The 25,535-nt window shown below is 50.8% G+C and overlaps 3 protein-coding genes across 14 annotated transcripts in view; 1 reads left to right on the forward strand and 2 right to left on the reverse strand.

Moving 5' to 3' along the window:
* LOC128329530 (uncharacterized) overlaps positions 1–25,535 on the reverse strand; it is a 215,141-nt gene that overhangs the window by 86,712 nt on the left and 102,894 nt on the right. The gene's annotated exons all lie outside the window — the stretch shown is intronic.
* On the forward strand, positions 492–24,335 carry LOC128329534 (GTPase IMAP family member 8-like). Of its 7 annotated transcripts, none has more exons than XM_053260927.1 (5): positions 492–643; positions 13,921–13,976; positions 15,792–15,838; positions 19,044–19,766; positions 23,032–24,335. In XM_053260927.1, exons 3-5 carry the CDS (start codon positions 15,805–15,807, stop codon positions 23,742–23,744), a joined length of 1,470 nt encoding a protein of 489 aa, XP_053116902.1. In that variant the 5' UTR covers positions 492–643; positions 13,921–13,976; positions 15,792–15,804; the 3' UTR covers positions 23,745–24,335. The 7 variants fall into 7 exon arrangements, with proteins under 7 accessions (XP_053116902.1, XP_053116898.1, XP_053116899.1 ...); XM_053260923.1 differs by having other exon boundaries at positions 547–643; positions 13,921–14,049; XM_053260924.1 differs by lacking the exon at positions 492–643 and adding an exon at positions 13,425–13,465 and having other exon boundaries at positions 13,921–14,049.
* Positions 7,311–15,310, reverse strand: LOC128329536 (GTPase IMAP family member 2-like). Of its 4 annotated transcripts, none has more exons than XM_053260933.1 (4): positions 15,178–15,310; positions 13,864–13,944; positions 13,154–13,187; positions 7,311–8,822 (listed from the first exon to the last, which is right to left on the reverse strand). In XM_053260933.1, exons 2-4 carry the CDS (start codon positions 13,897–13,899, stop codon positions 8,035–8,037), a joined length of 858 nt encoding a protein of 285 aa, XP_053116908.1. In that variant the 5' UTR covers positions 13,900–13,944; positions 15,178–15,310; the 3' UTR covers positions 7,311–8,034. The 4 variants fall into 4 exon arrangements, with proteins under 4 accessions (XP_053116908.1, XP_053116906.1, XP_053116907.1 ...); XM_053260931.1 differs by having other exon boundaries at positions 13,100–13,187; XM_053260932.1 differs by lacking the exon at positions 15,178–15,310 and adding an exon at positions 14,641–14,776.

Genomic DNA, 25,535 nt, shown 5'->3' on the forward strand with positions numbered 1-25,535 from the left:
TTTTTTAGTCAATGTGGAGGCAATAATATACGACGTTTGCTACTCTCCTTACGCTCTGCTCTAGCGGTGACCGTTAGTCTGTTAGCCTGTCTCGCGCTCCCGTTATTTATGCACCCACTTTTCCCGCCCTTAGCTGGTAAGGGGGGGGGGAGTTTTCCAGGTTTGTGATTGGTTGTCCGCGGAGAGGGAGAGGGAGAGGGAATGGCAGGGGACTTGGAAGTGCTTGTGTGACAGTGGTGGCCATGTTGGCCAAATGGAAGATAGTTTCTCAAATGTTTCCCGCGGCGCCAACTGTCCTCCCGCCCTCCCTGCTGGCCGATTTCTCCTTCGCCGTCCCATTCCCCGCACGAATAAAGGCCGCCGCCCACCGCCCTCCCAGCTGCCTGAATAAAGAATTCCCTATTCCCCCTCTCAAAAAAGCCCAGTCCCCGCCGCAGTCAATTGAAAGGAGAGAGGAACTCGCAAGCAGAGCTCCTCTCTCGGCCAAGCCTCTTCCCGAAGTGCTGCATTGGCTGCAAAGAACGCCTATTGCATTCTTTGTGTCCAAAGCGGCAGTCTGAGCAGTGGCTTTGCCGAGAGAGGAGCTCTTTTCGTGAGCTCCTCTATTTTGCTTGTAAAGGGTCCTTGCTTCGCCCTGGTTCGGGTAAGGAGATCTCGGACAGCTGGGTGGGAGAGGGGGGGCTGGCGGCGACGGCCGCGGCCACAATATTTCGGGCCGTTTAGGCCTTTATTATTCATGTGGGGGGGAGCGGGGAAGGCGAGATTGGCCACCTGGGAGGGCAGGAGGACAGTTGGCCGCGGCAGCAATATTTCGGGCCATTTAGGCCTTTATTCAGGGGGGCGGTGCGAGGAAGGCGGTTGCAGCATTTGGGGCACTGAAAACATGGCCGCCGCCTCGGCCGCACTCTCCGGCTGCCGTTTCTCGGGCTGGCGGCCGCCGCCATCGGGGCCAGTCGCCCCGCCGTGGCCCCCGCCTCCTTGGCCCGCACTCCTTTGGCCTCGGCCGCGGCTCCGCCACCGCCTCGGCCGCACTCTCCGGCTGCTGTTTCTCGTGGCGGCGACTGCCGCCATCGGGGCCAGTCGCCTCGCCGCGGTCCCCGCCTCCTTGGCCCGCACTCCTTTGGCCTCGGCCGCGGCTCCGCCGCCGCCTCGGCCGCACTCTCTGGCTGCTGTTTCTCGTGGCGGCGACTGCCGCCATCGGGGCCAGTCGCCTCGCCGCGGTCCCCGCCTCCTTGGCCCGCACTCCTTTGGCCGAGGCCGCGGCTCCGCCGCCGCCTCGGCCGCACTCTCCGGCCGCCGCTCCGCGCATGCCCAGATTGGGCGAAAAAGACACGGGCGGCACGGACGCACGCCCAAGGCTTTTATGGGTAAGGACAACAGAGGCTTGAAGTGAAGCAATCAAAGCTGTGATACTTTTTAAGATTGGATTTTAAGTCAGCAGCCATAGTTTAAAGAAATCTCTGAACTGAATGTGGAAGTCCCCAAATTAATATTGCTCCAGGACACTCTGCTCCTTCTGTGTGAACCAAGGGAACACTACTGCAACCACCAAAGGAAGAAATACGCACCATTTAGGAAGCTCAAGTTGCTTGAGAAAGAAAATAAGATGTATGAGAATTACACCAGTAGGTGCCATCTACTGAGTAAGTCTACACTGTTGGAAATTCTCTGTGGTGAGAGAATCCCTTTTTCAATATAGCAGAGTGCACAGAGGCACAAACACAGCGGATTTAGTTATGCATGCATGTGTGCTAAGAGTAAAGTAACTTGGAGCCAATTGCTAGTTTCAAATCAATATAAAAGCTATTTATTAAGGAACTCCATTCTAGATAGGAAAGTGAGGAGTTAGGATCTCTAATCTATCTATCTAGCTGGATGCAGATGGATTCACCATCTTCTCTGCACATATGGTGCAGGGCAAGAGACTTGCCATGTTGCAAGATCAACAGCCAGGTAGCAAGAGAGAGAAGGAGGAAGGAAGTCCCTGAGATTAGCAATCTACATTTCAAAGGGATAGCATCAGAGCAGCGGGAAGTGATGACCAAATGTCTTTGACCTTCTAGCCCTCTGACTTACTAGTCTGTCCTCCACTGTCTGAGGCAAAGAGACAGCGCAAAGTCCTTTACTTCCAACACCCCCTCTCGTTGTCTCGTGACTCAGTTCACAATATTCATTTTCTCTCTCAGCTTTTCAAAGCAGGGTCTTGGTAGTGGCTTAGTGAGTATGTCTGCAAGCATTTCATTTGTCGGGCAGTAGATCAGCTTGATTAGTCCATCCTTCTGCAGACTTCTCACTACGTGGTACTTCACATCAATATGTCTGGTACTCCTCTTTACATCTTCTTGTTTGGAGAGTTGAATGCAGCTTTGGTTGTCTTCATACACCGGTATGGGCTGTGGTACCTCTGTACCTAGGTCCTTCAGTAGTTGACACAGCCATTGTATCTCGTGACTGCCCTGTGCAGCTGATACATATTCCGCTTCAGTGGTTGATGATGCTGTTATGTCTTGTTTTCTGCTTGACCAGCTTATCGCTCCATCTCCATAGAAAATTATGTGACCACTGGTGGATTTCCTGTCTGTTATATCTCCACCCCAGTCTGCATCTACATATGCTTCTAGCTTTGATTGACTATTAGCTGACAGCTTGAGCTTAAAGTGTGCAGTACCCTTTAGGTACCTAACAAGTCTTTTCATTGCATTCCAGTCCTTGACTGTTGGTGATGCAGTCTTTCTACAAAGTAAGCCAACTGCTGTGCTAATATCTGGCCTAGTGAGTGTACTAATGTATAAAAGCTTACCCAATGCTTCACGATATCTATGGTTGTCAGATAGTGGCTCAGTTTGATCTTCTTGCTTTATGTAGTTCACTTCCATTGGAGTTGGTGTAGGATTTGCATTTTCCAGTCTGAGCAAGTTTATCAAGTCTTTAATTTTCTGTTCTTGGTTGATCAGGAAACTTCCATCTTTCTCTCTTTGTACTTGAATGCCCAAGTAGTGTGCAATGTTGCCAAGTTGCTTGACTTCCACTTCTTTGTTCAGATGATCCATTATTTCCTTTCTGTCATCTGGATTTTCATAGGCAAAAATCAAATCATCAACATACGCCAAAATGTAAGTCCATTTCCCATCTCTGCATCTCGTGTACAGGCAGGGATCAGCTTCACTTCTTTTGAAGTTTGCTTGAAGCAGCATATCATTCAGTTTTATATTCCATGCTCTGGCAGCTTGTTTTAAACCATAAATGCTCTTTTGCAGTTTGCATACATAGTCCTCTTTGCCTTCCTGTAAGAAACCTGGTGGTTGTTGCATGTAAATGTCCTCTTCTAGTTCACCATGCAAGAATGCAGTTTTCACGTCTAGGTGCTCAACATGCATTCCTTTGCTAGCAGCAATACTTAACAGAGTCCTTACTGTGGTATGTTTAACCACTGGTGCAAAGGTTTCATCATAATCTTCTCCATATTTCTGTGAATATCCTTTTGCTACTAATCTGGCTTTGTAGCGCTGAATCTCACCATCAGCATCATGTTTGAGTTTGAAAACCCATTTGCAGCCAATAAGTTTTCTTCCTTGTGGTAACTTAGTAAGAGTCCAGGTTTTGTTTTTCTGTAGAGCCTCAAGCTCTTCAATTGCAGTTTGTTTCCATTTCTTGGCTTCTGGTTGTGGTAGCTGGGATATTTCCTCCCATGATGAAGGTTCTGGTTGTTCCGCTGTTCTTGCGAGGTAGGACAGTCTCAGAGCTGGAACACCTCTGTTTGAGCGCATTGATCGCCTCACCTCACCCTCTGTGGTCCCTTCTATCACCTCAGGTGCGTCTGGTGGATCGCTGGGGGTCTCTGTGTCGAGTGTGGTTGGATCTGGATCTGCTGTCTCCTCCTCCTCAGTTCCTCTGAGATCAGGAAGCATAATCCAGTCATCAGGGTGCTTGGTCTGGTTGCTTGCTTCGGTGTAGGCCCCCTCTGAAGGTGTAGCTCTTTCATTCTCATCAAAATACACCGCTCTGCTTATGGTTATCCTGTTGGTGTCAGGATCCAGAATTCTGTAGGCTTTGGATTGTGCTGAGTAGCCTACAAAAATCCCTTTTGTGGCCCTAGCCCCTAACTTAGTCCTTTTTTCCTTTGGGATGTATGAGTAAGCCGTGCTTCCAAAGACACGCAGGTGCGTCATGGATGGCTTATGACCATGCCAAAGTTCATATGGTGTTGTTTCAATAGGTTTTGTGTTCATTCTGTTGTGTATGTATGTAGCAGTCATGATGCCTTCTCCCCAGAATTTATGTGGGAGGTGTGCGTCAGCAAGCATGCATCTTACCATGTCCAGTAGAGTTCTGTTCATTCTTTCTGCGATTCCATTTTGGGGCGGGCAGTAAGGCACCGTAGTTTGATGCACGATTCCATGTTCTCTCAAGAACTGCTGTGTAGCTTTGGACATATATTCTCCTCCATTGTCTGTGCGCAGGATCTTTGGCTTCCAGCCAAATTTGCTGCTTGCCATCGCCACATATTGTTTTAATTTCTCCAGCATCTCTGATTTTTCCTTCAGTAAATAAACACACGTGTATCGTGAGAAATCATCTGTTATAGTTAGAAAATATTTATGATTACCTATGGTTGCTGGTAGTGGTCCAGATATGTCGCTGTGGATCAGATCCAAGGGTCCTTTCGTCTTCCTTTCACTCTGCTTTGGGAATGGCTTGTTTACTGCTTTGAACTCGAGACAAGAAACACAGTTAGTTACAGTGTCACATGGTACAAAATCAATGCCATTAGCTAATCCCTGTTCCTTCATGTTCTGAATTGATTCAAAACTTCTGTGTCCTAGTCTTCTGTGCCATAATTGAAAGCAGTTTCCATGCTGACACAACTTGGCTAGGTTCACTACATTAGGCTGGTATGCCTCAGGTCTGGACTGGGCTGGTCTTTCTCTGTCTGTAAATTGCTCTTCCACATGATAAAGACCTTGAAATTCCGAGCCCACAAGGCAAACTTCTCCATTCTGGGTAACAACACATTGTCCATTTTTAATATACAATTCACAGCCTTGTTGCTCTAGCTTGGATATTGAAATCAAAGAGCTTGAGAATTCAGGGATATACAAAACATCTCTCAGAAAAAATGGTTTAACAGATCCATCCAGCAATTTGCAATATAAAATTCCTTCGTCCTTTTTCTTTGCTTTAATTGTAGTATTATTGCCCAAATAAACAGTCTCTTCAGGAATATCAAACAGTTCAGTATAGAAACTTAGATTTTTAGAAATATGGACAGATGACCCAGAATCTAAAATCAGCTTTTCATTATTTTTCATTAAATTAACACTGTAGTTCTTGTTGAAATGTCTGTCTGTATACTTGGAATCTCTATTTTCATTCTCCTTTGTTTGACTGATATTCCCAGACCTCCTGGTCTGATTCTTGGGACAATGCGCCACCCGGTGGCCAAATTCGTTACATAGGAAACACCTGAAGGCTTTGTTTCCAGCTGACCTCATTTCAGCACTGGCGGTCATGTGACCTCTCTCTCTGGGCTGAGTTTCTCTGGTGTAATCGGCTCTCTTTGTATGCAAATGTGAGGTGCCCATGCGGTTCCCTCTTGCAGCATTTCCTCCAGCATTCCCTCCCCATCTCGGGTTACGTCTGGAATGATCAATTGTTGCTTTAAGAGCAAAGCTGCTAGCCAGTTCACTTTCATAGCGTGAGTTTAAAAGGATTCTTCGGTTTGCCTCCGAAGACAATGTTTCTACAGCCTTTTCAAAGTTTAGATTGGTGTGGGTTTCCAATTGCCCAATTATAGTGCTATAGGAAGCAGGCAAGCTCAAGAACAGAGTCTCCAGCTTTTGACTCTCTGTAAATTCCTCTCCTGCTTGTCTAAATTGGAAAAAGAAATCTTCTAAAGTCCCAATAAAAGTAGAGAAACAGTCCCCTTCTTTATATTGGAGGTCTTGCAATTTTCGGAGTAAATTAAACGTGTATGCCCATCCTTTCCTCATATGCATAGAATCTAGCTTGTTTAGCATCTCCTTTGAGATTCCAAGATCACAAATAGCATAAAGGAAAGTTTTACTCACGGAAGCTGCAATCATCGCTTGTGATTTTTGGTCCTTAATTAGCCAGAGTTCCTTCTCCTTTTTCTCAGCATCCGAGGTTCCATCTGGCGGGGGGTCTTCCTCAGTAACTTGGTGAAGTCCCTCTGCTTTCAGTGCAATCCTCAGTCGAGTCTTCCATTCCAAGTAATTATCCGCTTCCAGGATGGTAAGCCTGAGTTTTCCCTCCAGGTATGCAGCCATCGTCACTGGCTCCAAAAGGCAGTTGCTGTAGATTAACAATTCAAAGTGTCCACGCTAGATCTCAATGGATCTCCTGGAACAAACCTAACTCTCTAGTTGCAGCACACGCAGCTCAAAATACTGCTCCCATAACTTGCTGGAGCCCATAACCTGTTGGAAATTCTCTGTGGTGAGAGAATCCCTTTTTCAATATAGCAGAGTGCACAGAGGCACAAACACAGCGGATTTAGTTATGCATGCATGTGTGCTAAGAGTAAAGTAACTTGGAGCCAATTGCTAGTTTCAAATCAATATAAAAGCTATTTATTAAGGAACTCCATTCTAGATAGGAAAGTGAGGATTTAGGATCTCTAATCTATCTATCTAAATGGATGCAGATGGATTCACCATCTTCTCTGCACATATGGTGCAGGGCAAGAGACTTGCCATGTTGCAAGGTCAACAGCCAGGTAGCAAGGGAGAGAAGGAGGAAGGAAGTTGAATCCCCTAAGATTAGCAATCTACATTTCAAAGGGATAGCATCAGAGCAGAGGGAAGTGATGACCAAATGTCTTTGACCTTCTAGCCCTCTGACTTACTAGTCTGTCCTCCACTGTCTGAGGCAAAGAGACAGCGCAAAGTCCTTTACATCCAACATACACTGACCAGCAGACGCTCTCCAGGATTTCAGACGCAGGAGGCTTCCCCAGCCCTACGGGGAGATGCTGCCAGGGATGGAACCTGGGAAGTTCTGCATGCAAAACAGACACTCTACCACTGAGTTATGGCCCTATCCTTAATCAGTGTGCCAGAAGTAGAGCCCTTTCCCAGCTTGGATGTGGTTTGTCTGTCATGGGAACTGCAGTCCAGGGAGGATTTGGTGTGCCTTATAATCTGGACTCTCAGCCCTGCCCACAATGGTAGTTTCCAGAGATCCTTGCCATGGCACTTGCCGCTTAAACAGAGTTGGAAATGATTTAAATGTGCCATGTGGACAGGCTGCTAGAACGAGCAACCCAGTAATCCCAGAAACGGAGACACTGAGGCAATGGCAGATATTTAATTGTTTCAATTAACAACAACAAAAGAGCAGTGTGAAATATTTGGCCCATCTCATGCCTAAAGTTTGCAACAGGTTACAGAATTTAAAAGTGTATTTCATCAGAAAACCAGACTGCATTTAAAAACCCAATCCTAGGTCTTTACAAGCTCAGCCTTGAAAGTCTCTCCAGCTGCAAAAATCACCCCAAAATAGAAGGTTTTGCAATGCTGGTTAAAAATGCCCAAGCTCAAGCTTTGGTTTGCTTCCAGTTGCTGGAGTTTTACAACAGAAGGGAAACCAGACAGGCACATATTGTAGAAGATAATCACCAATGGAAACTAGTAGAGCGTGATGAGATAAAGAGTAATAGATTGTATCATCTGTTATGGCTTAGATACAGATTATATTCCCAGGAATCTTCCACTGAATGAGGAAATCCCCAAATCAGTATTGCTCCAGGACACGCTGCTCCCGCTGTGAACCAAGGGTACATGACTGCAACCCTCAAAGGAACAAATACGCACCATTTAGGAAGCTCAAGTTGCTTGAGAAAGAAAACATGATGTATGGAAATTATACAGGTAGGTGCCGTCTACTGAGTAAGTCTACACTGACCAGCAGACGCTCTCCAGGGTTTCAGACGCAGGAGGCTTCCCCAGCCCTGCGGGGAGACGCTGCCAGGGATGGAAACTGGGACCTACTGCATGCAAAATAGACACTCTGCCACTAAACTAATTCACGTACCAGGATAATGACAATCACAATCACAACAATTCCTCCAATTCCTGCAAGCACTAGTCTCTTTCTATCCCAAACCCAAGCGCCCTCTGCCCTTTTCCTGGCTCTTCTATATTCCGCCAGGTAGAATTTGAGCCTCGTGTTGGTCAGACTGGGCTCCAAGTACAGCTCATTGACGTAGTATCTTCCGCCGTTCTCCCGAACCATTTTCTGGATCATGGTCATCAGCTCAGAGACTTGGCTCTCCCGTTCTGCTCCTTCTGCCCTGTTATTGAAAGCGCAGAAGCGGTTCCCGCATTTCTGAAGCAGCTCCCAGAGAGCTTTGTTATTTGATGAGCTTACGTAGTGCTGCAAGGACTCCTCCCCTAAATCTTCTTTGCGGGTGAACAAGACAATCATGTGCCTGGCGGCCTCCCTCCCAAACACATCCTGGACGTGCTTCGCGGCCGCTTCATCTTCCGCGGTGAAACGACCCACCTGGGTCACTAGCAGCAGAGCATGTGGGCCTGGCCTGGAGAGGTCAATGCAGCGCTTGATCTCCCTGAGGGATTCGTCACTGCAGGATTCGGACTCAAAGATGTCTGCTGTGTCAATCACAGAAACGTCCTGGCCATTCCAGCTCCCACGCCCTCCCTGGCAGGTCAGAGTGGTTGTCTTCACCGCTAGTGTGGACTGAAAGGCCTCCTTCTGGCCGAGGATGGTGTTTCCGGTGGCACTTTTCCCGCCTCCACTCTTTCCAACCAAGATGATCCTCAGTTCCGATTCTCCGTCTTCACCTGCGGAGTACAAAGAAGATGTCAGAGAAGAGCAGAAAAACACAGCCATGGCTCAATGGGTTGCCAGGTAAGTGTCAACGGCTGCCGAATTTCTGATATTCCCTGTCAGATCATACATGGCTGTGATCCAACGCAGCCAGGAGTCAAACTGAGACATTTTGGGATCAGTTCAGGTTCACCAGTGACCACATTTGCCCCCTTTCAGATCCTCTGACTCATTACATGGAAGCAAAAATAGATATTGGTTGAACATGCTGCTGCTGTTCTGCCAATGTGAAGGGAGATCACAGGTGTATGAAATGTCATGATGATGATGTGGTTATATCTCAACCTTATACTAGGTGGGTGACCATACTAGATAGGAAAGTCTATACTTGAAGCCAGAAACTGGAACACACCAGGGAGAAGAGGGAAGGAACTGTCAGAGCACGGTTCATTGTTCCTGAGCTATTACTGGGCAGTAAAAGAGGCAAACCTCAAGTTTAAAGGGAGAAACTTTCTCACTCACACCCCATTTCTCTAGGGTGTCTCTAGTGGAGCTGGGATCAGTCCTGGGAGGCTGCTGCACTCACCTGCCTGGGACCCTACAAGCCAAACCAGCACAGATGGAGCCTGTTAGGCAACTGAGTCCAGACAAGGCAGAGGTTTTCTTGGCTAGGAGAGCCAGTCTGGGGCCAAGTTTGCAGCCTGTTCCGGAGAGGGCTGCACTCTCTCTGGAGGATCAGGCTTGTCATTTGGGTAAAATGGGCTGGGCGCTGCTACAGGGTGGTCAGGCAATGGCCAGGGTGCTTCCGTGCAACTTTGGCTGGTGTGCCAATGGCAGCCTTTCCTGAAGAAAACAGATCCAGCCCCTGCCACCTATGCTCAGAAAAGTGTGTGAGGCAAGCAGCGAGAGAGAGGGAGAGAGAGAGAGAGAGAGAGAGAGAGATCTTTATTTTGGTCATTGACCAGCATATATTTGACTCTGTCTCAGGGTAAGCAGAGATTTTCCAATCAACATTGGCTGACTTAGTGTTGAGAGTCTGCCACTTTTAACACTTCTGTGTTGAGTCCTGGAATTCCATTATCGGGCTGATATTTACGAGGAGTCCACAAACTGAAGATACAATGGAGGAGATGAAAAAGTCACGCGACACTGTGTGGACTTTCACCACCACCTCTTCGTCTTCAGCCTTCTCCCAACATTACTGCTCTTTTGGGAAACAAAAGTTTCAATATAAGCAGTCCGAGCATAGAGACTGCAAAAAAACTTTTTAATACATGCCTAAGCACCAGTACAACCTGTGCAACCATCAACAACAATGTATAAAACTGAGTGGGGTGGTTTCCAGGTCCCTGTGCAGTGTGGCTCCTCTACAGCTTTGGGACTGGAGCATTGCACACCAAGTATACCCCTTCATAGCCCTTCATATCAAGGGCACAGTCAATATTCCGATGGACGCCCTCAGCAGGGACTTTGACTTGATCCAACGTGAGTAGGAGGTCAATCCAGCCCTGCTGGAAAACACCTTTTGCCAATGGAACACCCTTCGAGTAGATCTCTTCGCCACATGATTCAACAAGAAATGCAGGCTGTTCTGCTCCAGGGCAGGAGTGGGCCTAAACTCGAAGGGGGATGCATTTCAGATGCTGTTCACACAGCATCTCCATTCTCTTTCCTCTCCATTTCCCTTCTATCAAAGGTCCTGGCCAAGATTCTTCTGGAATGCACCCATTGCATTCTTCTCACCCCATGGTGGCCATGGCAACCATGGTTTCTGACTTTTCTCAGGCTGCCGTGAGGCATCTACCTACGCCTGTCTCTTTGACAGAACCTTTTGTCTCAGCACGAGGGCCGTGTCCTCCATCCCAACCTCCGTCTGCTGAATCTGTCCACCTGTTATTATTAGATTCCATTCTACTGAACAAGCAGAAATAATCCACACGCAGAAATTACATGCATAAGTGGAGGCATTTATCTGCCCATGCCGAAGCTAAGGGCTTTGATCCTTTCGCTGCTGTTATCTGCCAAATTCTTCTCTACCTCAAGCACTCTGGTCTCTCTAACACATCTCTCAATGTACATCTGGCAGATCATTCTGCAAGACACCTTGGGCTGGATGATCAGTTTTTCCCCATCCAGATTCCAAACTCTTCCTCAAAGGTGTTAACAACCTCTTTCCTCCCAATGAGATCCTGTTGGAGCCTCTCTCTGGTCCTCTCTTCTCTCCCTTCGAACCGCTCCTGTCCGTTAGCATCAGGTCCTTGTCCTTAAAAGTCACCTTTCTTGTTGCCCTATATTTGGCACACCATGTCAGCCAGCTGATAGCGCTTTGTGCTGACTCTCCATACATGAAGTTCTTCGCAGACAAGGTCGTTCTTTGGATGGATCCCCCTTTCACTCCTAAGGTTCCCCCTTTCACTCCTGGGCCAGCAAAAGAATCCCCACGGGCCACATTTGGACCCCAAGGGGCCTTATGTTGTGCAGGCCTGCTCTAGATCAGGGATTCTTAATGATGGGTCCCCAGATGTTATTGGACTTCAACTCCCATAATCCCCAACCAAAGGCCACTGGAGCTGGGGATTATGGGAGCTGAAGTCAGGGGCGTAGCTAGCCCACCGGTGGCCCATGTGCGGCCGTGGCGGGTGCCCCGATAGCCCCGTCCCCTGCGTCTGACATCAGGTGCAGGGGATAGCCACGCCCCCACATCTGATGTCAGACATGGGGGGGCGTGGTCTGGTTCCCGAAAGGAGCCTTGAGGCTCGTTCGGGAGAAGCAGCTTTAAACAAAGGCTGGTGCTGCATTCGCAGCACAGCCCAGGAGCGGCTCTTCCCAGGGAAGAGCCGCTTCTGGGCTGCGTTGCGAATGCAGCACCGGGCGGCCCCATCAGGAGCTAGTTAGGCTGGTGCTGCATTCGCTCCTGGCTAGCGCCAGCCTAACTAGCTCCTGAAGAGGCCGCCCAGCCCCCGCTCGGGAGCTAAACTACTACCCCTGCGTCTGACATCAGACGCAGGGGGTGTGTCTGGGCCGCAAATGGCGGCTCCTGATTGGGCACGGCCCGGGTTTTTTGAACCCGTTCGCCCAATTATAGCCCCGCCCCTGGTTGAAGTCCAATAACATCTGGGGACCCAACATTGAGCATCCCCGCTCTAGACAGTTCACAAATATAAAAACAGATTAAACAAATAAATAAATAAATAACTCATCAAAACAAAATTGAAACCACTTGAAAATAATTTCAGCACTCACCACAGGTCAGGCTAAAATGATATGTTTTTAGGGCTATTATAAAGGCTGCTAAAACTCTTAAGCCTCTACGATACCTAAGGAGTGCCTTCCGGAGCCCGGGAGTAGCTCCTGAGACGGCTGCTCTAACTGCACTCAGACCCTCCTTCGGAACTCAAGGTCTGATTTATTTATTTATTTATTTAACCTATTTTTTTTACTGCCCAAAACGTATGTCTCTGGGCGCTTTACAACAAGATTAAAAAGTAAAACATTAATTAAAAAAAAAAACAAAAAAAAAATTAAAAGCAAGAAATTTAAAACACAACTTAAAATTTTAAAACAATATTCTAAAAACAACATTAAAACAATCAAAACCAAACAAAAAAAATCAAAATGTCTTTGAGGGGTGGGAAAGGGATTTGATCCGGTGCAACAGAGGGGTCCACATAATGGTTCAGATCTGGGTCTAGCTTGAAGAGCAAAAGAAGACTTGATCTGGTTTCTGAATGAGCTCCAGGTTCCCTGCAAGGAAACTCAATGGGCGAGAACCAAGGAGAACCATGCACAGAACTGGCAGTGCTTGTAAAGGGGGGATTTAATGTGACACAGGAGATGTGCGGCTGCATCTCCCACCAGATCTCTCTCCCCTGAAGAGGAGCCGTGGAGGAGGCTGAATTGCGACCCTATGAGTTGTGAAGGGGAAATGTGGGGGCACAATAAGAGGGCCTGAACATTTTCCCCTCTAACAGCAGCTTCTGGGGAGGAGGATCCAAGCCAGGCACATGGCGGAGAGGAGATGCTCAAATCCCTGCTCCCTTGGCACCCTGGCCCTGATCCAAATCAGCGCTTCGGTTGCCTTTAGCCAAAGACCAAGGCATCATCGGGAGAGAGGGTCCTGCATTTCCCACCCCACATTCCCTAGTATGGCCCCAGATGTCAGGGGCAGTTTTCCTTCAGGGAGCCTATGCGCTGGGAATCCTCGCCCGGGTGAGAAGACACTGTGGAGAGAGGGGACTCCCCTGGGAAAGCACCCTGCGGAGCCAAGAAGGAACATTTTGGAGATACATGCCAAGCAGCCAAGCAGCGCTGTCGCCAGAATCAGCGGCTCCGTCTTGCTCCTTACCGTGTCTGTTCTCGTCCATCGCTCCCTGGAATGTCTGCAAGAAAAGCACGTGTTAGATGCAAGCAGCCTTCCGTTTCTCTAGAGACACACAGAGTCGGGCTGTGCATGGAACCGGTTCGAAGAAGCAGTGGTTCCACCGGTTCAAAGGTGGCGGGGGTCTCCCTTTAAGAGCAAGGGGAGGGTGCACTTACCCCTCCCACCACTCTCCCCCTGCTGGCGTCAGTTTTTTAAGAAGCCCATCAGGGAGGTTTCCTGCTGCCCCAACGGGCTTTTAAAAAAACTGACGCTGGTGGGGGAACACTGGCGGGAGGGGTAAGTGCACCCTCCCCCCGCTCTTCAAGGGAGACCCCGGCCGCCTTCGAAGCGCCTCGCCGTGGCTCCGTGCAGATCCCTAACACAGAGCAGAACTTGAGAGATTGGGGGGCGGGGGGTGAGGGCGGGGAGTGTGCCTCAGGCCATCTTGGGAGCTCCTGACTGAAGCCAGATGCCGGCTCTGAATACCAGCCCTTGCTGGCTCTTCCAGAGGGTGTGGGGGGACCTTGGGGTTAGCTTCTCCTTCCCTCCTCTCTCCAGTCAAGGCACGGGGTGGGTGTTAAAAAGGGGAGCAGTGGGGTGTCTGTGTGTGTGTGAGAGAGAGAGAGAGAGACTCAGCTGCACTTTCTGAAAGGTCCAGCCACTTCAACCCAAGCTTGGGGGGTTAGAGCGCTTACCCACGGAGTGCCTGAGGTCGACTGATAGGTCATCATTTCTCTTCCTGTCGCTGCCAGGTGAGGCCCTCCGCGGATCTGTGGCTGCAAACAAGAGCAGTTTTTTCCTCCTTCAGGTGAGGGTGATGATGATAGCTGCTCCCTCCCTGCCTAAAGGCCTTAAGGGCAGTCAGCACCTTACAGCAGCAGGTATACAGCCCGGTTCGGATCGGCGAGGGGAACGCGTGGGTGGGTGCCCGGAAGGGGCCTGGACGCTGCCGGGCCCGCCACACACAGCCCCAGGCGGGGCAGGCACACGCACGAGGACCATCTCGGGCAGCTCTGAAGCCAGCCTGAGCGCCTGCAGACAGTGCCCCGGCCCAGGCGCTCCAGGCCTTGCTCTTGGGGAGGGCGACGGGTCCTGTGTCCTTTGCGCGCGTCTGAAGGCAGGACACCAGACAAGTCCCCTGGGTAGCGAAGAGGTGGCAGTTCTCAAACAGCTCTGCACCTGCGGAACTCCCTGCCCCAGGAGACTCGCAAGAACGGAGGCTTTTCTTCTACGAAGCAGTAGCACCCCTTCATCTGGAGGGAGGCAAGCAGGCGGGGATCCTCTCCCTCCTTGGCTTTGGTCTCTGGCTCGCGGTGGGTGGGGGCGCGACTGCCAGTTCCAGGAAGCGCAGCAGCCCTCCCCGCCTGCCTCCCCGGCGCTGTTCTCCAGCAGCCCGGCCAGGACCCCGAGGGCGCTTCCCAGGCCCCCGCCTCCTCCCCTCGCAGCCTCGCCTTGCCACCCGCGGGCCTTACCTGCCGGGCGGAGAGCGAGCGCCCCGAGAGCCAGCTGCCTGCAGGGACGGAGCGCGCTGCTGGGCAGACTCCGGGAGGGCAGCCTGGCAGCAGCAGCAGCAGGAGGAGGAGGAGGAGAGGCGGCGCCCCGGGAGCTGCCCCCGCCGAGGGAAGCGGCGAAAGCGAAGCGCCGCCCAGTGAGTCCGCGCTGCGCTGCTGGCGGCTCGGTCGGTGGGAGCCGGAGCCGGAGCCGGAGCCGGAGCCGCGCTCGCACCGCTGGGCTTCCTGGTCCTCGGAGAGGAGGGCCCGTCCTGACGCGGCGGCGGCGGCGGCACCCCAAGCAAGGTCACCGCCTGGCGGAGAGCAGAGAGAGAGAGAGAGGAGCGCGGGCGGGAGCTGCAGCTGCCGCCGTCGCGGGAGAAGAGGAAGGCTGAAGGCGCCTGCCTGCCTGCTGGGAGGAGAAGCCCCGCTGCTGCTGCTGCTGCTGCTGCTGCACCTCGGGGGGGAACCGAGTAACGGGTACAGACGCGCGCCCTGCACGGCCCCAACCCTCCGCACCTCGAAGGAAGCCCCTTTGAAGGCGCGCGTCTCCTCCGTCCGCTCGGGGTCAGGTGGGCGGGGGGGGGGCTGCTGCTGGGCGGCGGAGGAGCGTCCCCGCGCCGCGTCACCGAGGGGGTCGCCGCAGACTAGGCGAGCCTCCCAAGGCCCCGACGGTCCCCTGCACCGGCACAGGGCCAATGGCCGAGGGCGGGGGAGCCCAGCCAGCCGGCCGGGGAGTGGCGGCGCCCGCTTCCCTGTGGATCGTGCCACTGTCTGAGTGGGCGAGAGGAGGAGGAGGAGGGCGCCTTTCTCTCCCCCCCCCCCAAGGCTGGGTGGTGAGTGAGCGCTCCCTTCCCCGCCGTCATTTGCATGTGTTTATAACAGGGTTGGTTGGTTGGTTTGTGTTTCCCATGTTTGGGAATGTCCTGAACCTGAAAAATCTGTAATGCCTTAGGTGGGAATCAATTCTGCATTTGGATGAAGTTTTGGTTGGTCCAAATCCATTGGATAACAATGCTTTTGAAAGATTTGGGGACATGTTTTTGCACACGCGTGCCCTTTATACATATACATGCTCATTTCCTAGTGAAACATTGTCTGATGCATAACTTCTTTTCCTTTTCTTATTCAAGGAAAAGCCAGAACATGGATTGGTTGAGGAGCTGGGGACCATATCTTGGTAAGATCTTCCTTGGCAGTTCCAGAAGGCCATTTGAGAACAGTGGGGGAGGGTCACAGGGTCCTGTGATGGCCATTGTGGGACAAGTGGAGACTCTAGATCAGGCCTGCTCAACGTAGGCCTCCCAGCTGTTTTTGGACTACAACTCCTATAATCCCCAGCCACAGTGGCCAATAGCCAGGGAGTTGTAGGCCAACATCTGCAGGAGGCCCAAAATTGAGCAGCCCTGTGCTAGATAGAGCTATGCTTGCTTGAGCGGAGAGCCCTCACGACGCTGAGTCGCCCCAATTTACATGCAGTTCTAGAGCTCCAAGGACTCAAGCAGCCCTTCGATCCATCCCTTGCTTCCAAGCAGGACCATCCTGCTCCAACCCACCCGCCCCAAAGCCAAGAAAAAGGCTGCAGAAAGCCAAGAGGAGACCTGCAGAGCAAATCACTCCAGAAAACTCAAGCCAGCGAGCCAAGCCACACACTGCCAGGGAAGGCGGGCTGCTGCCCACCCCATCGAGGGGCAAAACGACCCTAAACAGGGCAGGCAGCCTGACCTTGACTACCCTTCTTCTGCATCTGTCATCTCAAGGGAAATGTCACAGGATTATTTGGGGGGGGGGTTAGTGAGATTGCTCCAAACTGATACCTCCATTAATTCAAATCTGCCCTATTTCTTTTTTCCTATTTGTTTTAATAAGCAACAAACTTTAAAATTAAGCAACAGACAATAAGCACTTTTGTTCCATGCGGTAATTACAATAGATCAGCCAGTTTACAACATTGTCATCCATTTCATATCTGGACGTTGGGATACATGGCAAAGTGGCCAGATTTGCAGCTGACACTGAACTATTTAGGATTGTGAAATCCAAAACACTTGTGAGGAGCTCCAAAAGGATCTCTCCAAACTGGGGGAGTGGGCGACAAAATGGCGAATGAGGTTCAATGGAAGCAAATGTAAAATGATGCATACTGGGGCAAAAAAACCCCAGCTTCACGTATACACTGATGGGGTCTGAGCTATTGGTGACTTACCAGGAGAGGGATCTTGGGGGTCGTGGTGGACACACTCGTTGAAAGTGTCAACTCGGTGTGTGGCATCTGTGGAAAAGGACAGTTCCATGCTAGGGATCATTAGGAAGGGGATTGAAAATAGAAATGTGACTATTATAATGCCCTTATACAAATCCAGGGTGCGGCCACATTTGGAGTACTGCATGTAGTTCTGGTCACTGTATCTTAAGAAGGACATTGTAGAACTGGAGAAGGTGCAGAAGGGGGCAACCGAGATGATCAGCGGCCCAGATCACCTTCGTTTTGAAACAAGGCTATAGCATCTGGAACTTTTTAGAAAAAAAGGCCTGGAAAAGAGGCAACTATATGGGAGTGATGAGAGAGGTGCATAAAATTATGCATGGAGTAGACAGAGATAAACATTTCATCCTGATACTGAAGGCCGGGAATTTTAGGACCAACAAAAGGAAGTACTTTCCCACACAGCGTGTAATCGATCTATGGAGTTCTCTGCCACCGGATGTGGTGATGGCCACCAGCCTGAATGGCTTTAAAACAGGTGTAGACAAATTCACGGTGGACAGGTCTATCAACGGCTACCGGTCTGGGGGCTATAGGCCCCCTCCAGCCTCAGAGGCAGTAAGAGGCCTCTAAATAAATAAATACCAGTGGCAAGGGAGCAACAGCAGGAGAAAGGGCATTACCTCACCTCTTACCTGTGTGCTTCTCAGAGGCATCTGGTGGGGCACTCTGCAAAACAAGATGTTGGGATGGATGAGCCTCCTTGGGCCTGATCCAGCAGGGCTGTTCTTGTCTTCTTACAGTATATGCTATATTTGGGGTTGCCAAGCTTGATTCACTATTTGTAATTCATACAATGATCTTTTGATAGTGTGTTCACAGGTTGACATCTCATATCTTTAGTTACCATCCCTTTGTTCAAGATATGAGAGAGAGTTCAGGGGGAGTGGGCAATATCCAGAAACTGCCAGTGTTGCTGTTCCTCTGCTAGAACCTCCAGGGTTCCTGGAGGCTCCCCTGGCCCTGAAGCCAGGGGCGTATCTAGGGTTGGGCAGGCAGGGCATGTGCCCTGGGCGCCACTTGAAGGGGGGGTGCCATTTTTTAAAATTAATTTTTTTTAATGGTCACCAAAAACAAAATGGCCACCGCACATGCTCAAATGGCCTCTGTGAGGCCCTAGGCCATGCCAGGCCTCCCAGAAGCCATTTGAGCACACACGGTGGCCATTTTGTTTTCTGTGGCCATTAAAAAAATTTTTTTAATGGCCTCATGCTGTGGTAAAGTTATCTGAAAGATGGGTGTCATATGTTTGGACAGGGGGCACAATTTCAGTACTTGCCAAAGGCGCTATTTTCCCTAGATACGCCTCTGCCTGAAGCCTCCTGCATTGCATGCTGTGTGATGGCCAGAGGTCCCCTGACCTTCATCCACAGCCCTTAGGAGGCTTCGGGAGCATCCGGGGGGAAGGCTGCACCATGTCGGATGCTCCCCAATGTAGAGGCTTCTTTTCCAATGATGATCTGTGTTGCTGTGCTTTCCTGCTCCAGCTTGCGTGTATCCTTCGGTCGGAGGAGGATCCGGTGGGGTACAATGTTCCAAACTGGTCTCTTTTCTGCAGGCAGCAACAAGCTGCTGAAATGCAAGTGCACAACATGCATGCAGAGGCATGGCACTATCTCCACCCACCAGGGGCGTAGCAAGGTTGTAGGGGGCCCAGAGACAAGAAGTTAAAATGGGCCCCCCGCTGGTATACACACACAAACACACTTCACAATATATAGTGCACTCACACTCATATTCCCATTATGAATACGGTGACTATCTAGTTCACATTGAATCTAGTTTTTTAACTCTCTGCTCCAGTCGATCTCCAAGAGACTCAACATAATTCATGGGGGGTGCAACATGGGTGGGTGGGGAGTCATGTGATGTGCCTCTGGGGGACCCCTCGAGGGAGTGGGGCCCCATGACGACTGCCTCCCCTTGCCTAATGGTAATTACACCCCTGCCACCCACCACCACCAAACTGCCCCTCTGTTTCTGGCCCAAGGCAGTGCCTGGAGCAGGACCCTCCCCCTTCCTCACCCTGGGGTAATATTGGCCACACCCCCTCGAAACAGATCTCTGCATAGGCTGCAGTGTGCTGGCTGCACACTTGTAACCTCTGGCTTCTTTTCAGCCGGACCCAGCCCTTTGCCCCAAATCCCGGAACTTCGGATTGTCCTCGTTGGGAAGCCGGGAGCAGGGAAGAGTGCAACAGGAAACTCCATTCTTGGCAAGGAGGCATTTGAGGTCGGCTCCAGAACAACCTCTTGTCACCTAGGAATCCGGGCATGGGAGAGGAGGCGGGTCATCCTCATTGACACTCCAGCTATTCCAGAACTGGATGGGGACAACCCCCAGACTTCCCCTGCAGTCCAGCACTGCTTCCGTCTTTCCAGGCCAGGCCCCCACGCTCTGGTGTTGGTGACCCAGCTGGGCCTTTTCACAGAGGAAGACAAGAAGGCGATAGGCTGGGTCCAGAAGGTGTTTGGCCCCGAAGCCTTGAAGAACACCATCCTTGTATTTGCTGGAAAAGATGCTCTGGGCGGCCAAACCTTGGAGGAGTATCTCTCTGATAACAAGGGTCATCAGGACATGTTTGATGCCTGTAATCTCCAGGGCTACGTATTCCACAGCAAAGAGAGGGAAGAAAGTTTGGTTGAGGAACTGCTCTCCAAGGTTGAGAAGATGGTGCTGGCAAATTCATACAGACCCTTCTGCATCCTTGAAACGGCCAAGCCTCCCCAAAACCTTCCAAAGGAAATGCAAGTTATGGAGGTGGAAGGAGAATGCAAAGAGATCATTTTGCGGGTGGAAACGGAGAACTCAAATGCAGGAAGAGAAGGCACCCTTGCTCAGGGTAAGAGTTCACAGATAGATTGGGGTGAGAAGAGAATGATTTGTGAGTTGGTAGTTCTCCTCTTCTGGATGACCGACCGAGTGTGTAATTTCTTGGTTCTACTGGACCCAGCATTGCTCCAGGGTTCCCAGCGGTTGCTGAAGCCTCCCACTTGCTCTGGCTGCTTGTAGATTTCCGTGACCTCTCCAGGATGACATATTCTTTGGTAACCCTTGAGCTGGACTCTACATGGGTCTGCCTGTTGAAGACCAAGCATCTGTTACTGAAAAGGTTGGCCACCCCTTTGAGGATGGGACAAGACCAAAGGGATCACCTTGTCTCTCCACTGAAGCAGCAGCATTCGCTCCCAGTGGGCTTTGAGGCACATTTGAAAGTGCTGGTGTTAGATGTTAAGCTTTTAACCAGCTGGGCGAAGGTGGATGGAGCCCCTTCTCCTTTTCCAGCCTTGAAGCCCTGAGATCTTAGGAGGAGTCTCTGCTTCAAGCAGTGGTGCAGCCAGGTGACTTCCGAATATGCACCCAACAACCTTACGGGCCCTCTGGTATGCAGGTTTTAAAAATCAGCAGCAGCAGCTGCTGCTATGTTATTTGTGGAGCACCTAAATTATTCTAGGGCAACTTCCCTGCCAAGCAGGGAGGGAGACAGACCAGGGAAAGAAAGGCGGGCTGAAGACAGTGGAGGACACTCTGCTCTAGTGCTTGCTTAAGGGGCCAGCATGCCAGGTTCTCGGACTGGCCAGAATGCTGTGGGGCAGAGGAGAGGATTGCTGGGGCCTGCACACATGAAGGCAGAGCAGGGGCTCTGGACTTGTGCCCAAAGGGCCCTTCCAAAAGGTGCCACTGCCTCCAGGTTCCTCTCCTGTCTGAGGTTAGTTTGGCAGGAAGAAGGAACAGGGCCTTGTCAGCCTTGGCACCTTCTCTTTGGTACAAATAAAGCCAGGCGATTTCTATCCAGGAAAGGCTGCAACTGGCAGACTAACCTAACTGGTGACAAGCAGCCTGTCACAGATGCCACCGGAGCAGCAACACTTCTGACTGCTTCCTTGGCTAACTGAGCAAAGAGGCACCTTTTTAAAAGTGGCGCTTCTCTCTATTGAGCAGGGGGAGAGCAACTGGCCCTATCCATCCCCAGCACAGCATCCCTCCAGTGTCTCTGTCCTTTTTTTTTTTTTTTTTAATTAAGGTTGTGAGCCCTTTGGGGACAGCGAGCCTCTTTCTTTCTTTCTTTCTTTCTTTCTTTCTTTCTTTCTTTCTTTCTTTCTTTCTTTCTTTCCATTTGATATCCCGCTCTTCCTCCAAGGAGCCCAGAGCGGTGTCCTACATACTTAGGTTTCTCCTCACAACAACCCTGTGAAGTAGGTTAAGCTGAGAGAGAAGTGACTGGCCCAGAGTCACCCAGCTAGTTTCATGGCTGAATGGGGATTTGAAAGTCTCAGGTCTTCCCGGTCCTAGTCCGGCACTCTAACCACTACACCACGCTGGCTCTATTTATCTATTTATTTCTATCTCAGCGAACCGCTTTGGGAACTTTAGTTGAGGAGTGGTATAGAAACATTCATTGTCTTGGTACCTCCCAGAACTACTGTGTGAGGATGAGGATGAGGATGACGACGATGCAGCAGCATCCCCGAGGCCCACACATTTCTGCTTAGACTGCTGGCCAAGAGTGGATCGGTGGTTGTTGTCCAACCAAATGCCCCGCCCCACCACACACACGCTTGGCTGGCTCACCCAGTCGGAAATAAGGCAGGAGGCACATCCCACCCACATTCGGGAGCTGTCTACACTCCCATTTCTGCTCATGTGTGAGTAAAAAGCAAGGTAGGAGGCGGGGAAAGTGATTCTGTGTGGGGCTTATGCTGGGTTGGAGGGCTTTTGCTCCTACCTCACTAAAGAGCTGGGTGCAAACTCTGCCCTCCTACGTTTCTTTTTACTCTCAGATGCCCACAAAATGGGAAGACATGCCGCTCCTACACTTGGGTAGGATGTGTCTCCTACCCAGTGAATGATGGAGCCAAGAGCCCTGTCCCATTCCACACTCCCCTCCTTCTCCCTGCCGGGCTACCTGGCTGCTCAGTGGCTCCTGCTGTGTATTAAGGGTGGCCTATGAGCCTCCCGATGCCCAAGAGAAAAAGCTGTGGCGGCGGCGGCAGCAGCAGCAGCGACTGTCATTTTCCTGCCCAGACCACCGGTCATCTGGAGGCTGGGGCGGGGTCTGCCCAGGGCTGGCTGCAGCACGTGGGGCTGCTCTCTCCTGGGAAACTGGGGTGGAAAGAGCGGAGCCGGACACCTGCTCTTCCTTCCCCGTCTCCCTGGAGGTTTTACAGACAGGGCTTTCCCCCTGAATCCACTCCTGACCGGAGTGGGCCAGTCCACATGTTGGCTGGATTTAACCTGACCTCCCTGCGGGCCACCAGGGAGCAGGACAGACCGGGCTTTGCTTTTCTCCGAAGGGAGGCGTCAGATTCTGGCATAGCCCGAGGTGGCACCAGGGTAAAAAAACCAGTCTATCTCCAGATTCGCTCTTCAGATACCCCCGGCATGGAGCCACGTGGGAAAAACCTCCTGGACTTGCTTCCCCTTTGCATGGATTTCTGCAGGAGGCAGCAGTGAGGCACATCTGGCGCTTCCTGCAAAAGGGAGGGGGCGCATCTCCCTTTCCTCCTCAGAGGCAACCAGAGCACCCAGAGAAAGAGCTTCTGCCCAGCAGCAGGCCTTTTGCCGGAAGGGCAGAGATGCTAGCCAACAGGGGAAGGACAGTTGCCACAAGTGGGGAGGCCAGTGGCTCTATGGAAGCCTGAACATCTCCACCTCGGCATGTATTGCACCTTGTACAAGATGCCAGATCGCTTGAGGAATCTGCTCTTCTGCGCCCCACAATCTGCAGTTGGGACACAGAGATGCAGGCTTCCTGCATTTTGAATCATTTCACCCACAGCTGTGCATTGTGCCCAGTGGGGAGTTAACCACTGAATGGGAGAGGTTAACTGTGGGTCTGGAAGATTCTTTGTCTGCTGCTCTTACAGGCTCTTGTTCCAGTTCAACTTGCTGCATCTCACTTTGTAGGAAACTTGCTTCTCTTCCCTTTCCTCCTCCTCTTGGAGAGTTCAGGGCTTGTTGGAGAAGTCACAGAATGCAGGAAGGGAGCGGTCCAGGAAATTCCGATAGTAGACTGGCAGTGAGGCCTTCTGTCTGGGATGATTTCATTGCTCTGCAGTGTAAAGTTTACTTTACTGGATTCCCTGACTCTGATATTCTCTTTGCAGCAGCTGCCAATGAGAGCATCGCCCTGCCTTTTGAGGAACCAGAGCTGCGGATTGTCCTTGTTGGGAAGACAGGCGGAGGGAAAAGTGCGACTGGAAATACCATCCTTGGGGGAAAATGTTTCGACTCCAGGCTTGACTTAAATCTGGTCACAAAGTCTTGCCAGTTAGGAATCAGGGAATGGAGGGGGAAGCGAGTTGTCGTTCTTGACACACCCGCCCTTTTTGATGCTGGATGCCAGGATGCTGCTGGGAGGGAGCTCTGCCTCTGCCTTTCCAGCCCAGCCCCCCGTGCTCTGGTGCTGGTGACCCAAGTGGGCCGTTTCACGGAGGAAGACCACCAGGCAGCAGAGGAAGTGAAGAAGATATTCGGCAGCAAGGCCCCAAAGGACATGATCGTCTTATTCACACGCAGAGAAGACTTGTGCGATGGCAGCCTGGAGGACTATATTTTGCACTCCGACAACCAGTGCTTTAAGGAGTTGATCGATGCATGTGGCAGCCGCTACTGTGGTTTCAACAACAAGGAAACAGGGGAGAAGGCAGCAGCCCAGGCCGAACAGCTGCTTTCCAAAATCGAGGAGATGATGGAGTCAGAGAACAAAAGCGAGACCTTCACGGTTATAACATTGGTTGAAGCTTCTGAGAAACAAACTAGAAAAAGACCCAGGGATGAGGAGGAGGAGGAGAGCCACAAGCACGTAGACACAGAGTAGTACAAAGTGCTGCCCCATAATCAACAGCTTGTGGTCCATTTCAGACCATACAAGGGTTCTCCAAGAGCCCTGTGGGGCCTCCTGCCTGCCTGGTCTGCTCCTGGTGACAGCCAAGCTCCATGTTTCCTTATGTATTGCTTAGGCTGTTCAAGCTCTGGAGGCCATAACTGTGATGATTCAATGCAAAGTACAGACTATGGGCATGATCCTCCAGGAACCTCTCCTGCACAAGCCCCTTTGCAATGAGTAGGATTTGTGTGGGACCACAGTCTGTTACCATGTGAACTGCATAAGTCCACAATGTTGACTATCCTACCCCATGGTGTAAGCCTTTAGTTAGGATTTTACTCATATTCCTAAATAATTATAATCTTGTTTTGCTTGGCACACATTCTAAACCAATGAAGAACAAATCGCATCTTCCAACATTGCCTGTGTTCTGTCCATACTAGGTTATGCAATGATTTTCCAAACTAATGTTACTGAGGAAGAGCTGAGCTTGCTAAATCAGATAAAAAATACTTTTAGCACAGCCCAGTTCATTTACAAGTTAAGTGGTCTGCCATTAAAGCACAGTTATGTTTTCAAGGAGCAGAGCTGTGCGGCTGTGGTGCTTTCTTTCGTTCTAGAAAATTCAGCTTCTGGAGAGCTTACTTTGACCATCCTTGCAGAATCTGCTGAACCGGGGTGGGCATTAGGTAACTCAGGAACCGCTGGTAGATCCCAGATGTATCTGAAGAACCTCTCCATGTAGAGCCACACCAGGGGAGGCAGGACACTTGATTTCCTTCTAAAGACAGCAGCAAGCAAATACATAAATAAACAAACAAGGAAATGAGGAAAGGCCAATATGAGCTTGTCAGGGCTAGGCGTTCCTAGGGTTAGATTTCTAACTGGCTAGGGGTGTGTTTTTGACAAGGCACTTTTTGCTTCAGTTGTGGAGAGCCAGAGGGTGGGGATTAGCTGCAGGTGAGTCACAGCTTGTGGGAGGGGCCACATTCCGGCGTTTGTCACTTTGCATACAATTAAGTGTACAAACCCACCAATCTGACTGCAACAAACCCTCTTATTTAGAAAGGCTCAAGGGCCACCTTTTGCTGGTTCAGCTTCCTTTCAAGTAGAGAGACACCACCAGTGAAGGAAGAATGGGTGGGCCACAGCAAACACAAATGCTGCTTAGCCCAGAGCCTGACTCAGTCTCAGAGTGGGCTTCAGGGTAAGGACGGCCCAAAGCACAACAGGCTCCTTCTGCAAAGCCTCAGCTCCCGATGCTTCTTGCCGCCAGAAGCAAACCCACCTCTTTCCAAACAGGGTCAAATCCTTGCATCTCCACATGCAGAACCACTGGATGGCTCTCGGCAATCGCTGAGCAAGGGGCTGGACCAGTATAGGTGACCTCCAAGGTCCCTTCCCGCCGTGCAATGGGAAGAACAACACTCTGCTCCACAGGGTTGCTGCCATGGTGCAGAACTTCATGCCAGGTGGGGCCACCATGTTTCCCTGCTTTCCCCCAGCTGCACATTTCAGACAGAGGTTGCGTGTGCATATGGGCGTTTTCAGACATCACTTCAGAGACACCTTCACCCCCCAAGCCAGATGGAGCAGGTCAGGCTCCCAGGATTAAGAACATGAGAACATCCCTGCTGGGTCAGGCCCAAGGCCCATCTAGTCCAGCAGCCCGCTAAAATATGATCAAGTATAAATACATACTTTCTGTTTCAGACAGTGACCAGACATGACACGGACTGGGACGCAAGGGGGGTTGGCCCACTTCCCAGCGTGGTGAGAAAT

Source organism: Hemicordylus capensis, chromosome 6, assembly GCF_027244095.1.
Source record: "Hemicordylus capensis ecotype Gifberg chromosome 6, rHemCap1.1.pri, whole genome shotgun sequence".
Taxonomy (NCBI): Eukaryota; Metazoa; Chordata; class Lepidosauria; order Squamata; family Cordylidae; genus Hemicordylus; species Hemicordylus capensis.

Excerpts from the sequence above, each read along its gene's own strand:
- LOC128329534 (XM_053260927.1), top strand. The coding sequence starts at position 15,805 with ATGGATTGGTTGAGGAGCTGGGGACCATATCTTG. Across the intron at positions 15,839-19,043 it reads GAGCTGGGGACCATATCTTG|CCGGACCCAGCCCTTTGCCC; the intron begins GTAAGATCTTCC and ends GCTTCTTTTCAG. Across the intron at positions 19,767-23,031 it reads AGAAGGCACCCTTGCTCAGG|CAGCTGCCAATGAGAGCATC; the intron begins GTAAGAGTTCAC and ends TTCTCTTTGCAG.
- LOC128329536 (XM_053260931.1), bottom strand. The coding sequence starts at position 13,899 with ATGATGACCTATCAGTCGACCTCAGGCACTCCGTGG. Across the intron at positions 13,188-13,863 it reads CGACCTCAGGCACTCCGTGG|ACATTCCAGGGAGCGATGGA; the intron begins GTAAGCGCTCTA and ends CTTTTCTTGCAG. Across the intron at positions 8,823-13,099 it reads CAGCGCTGCTTGGCTGCTTG|GTGAAGACGGAGAATCGGAA; the intron begins GCATGTATCTCC and ends TGTACTCCGCAG.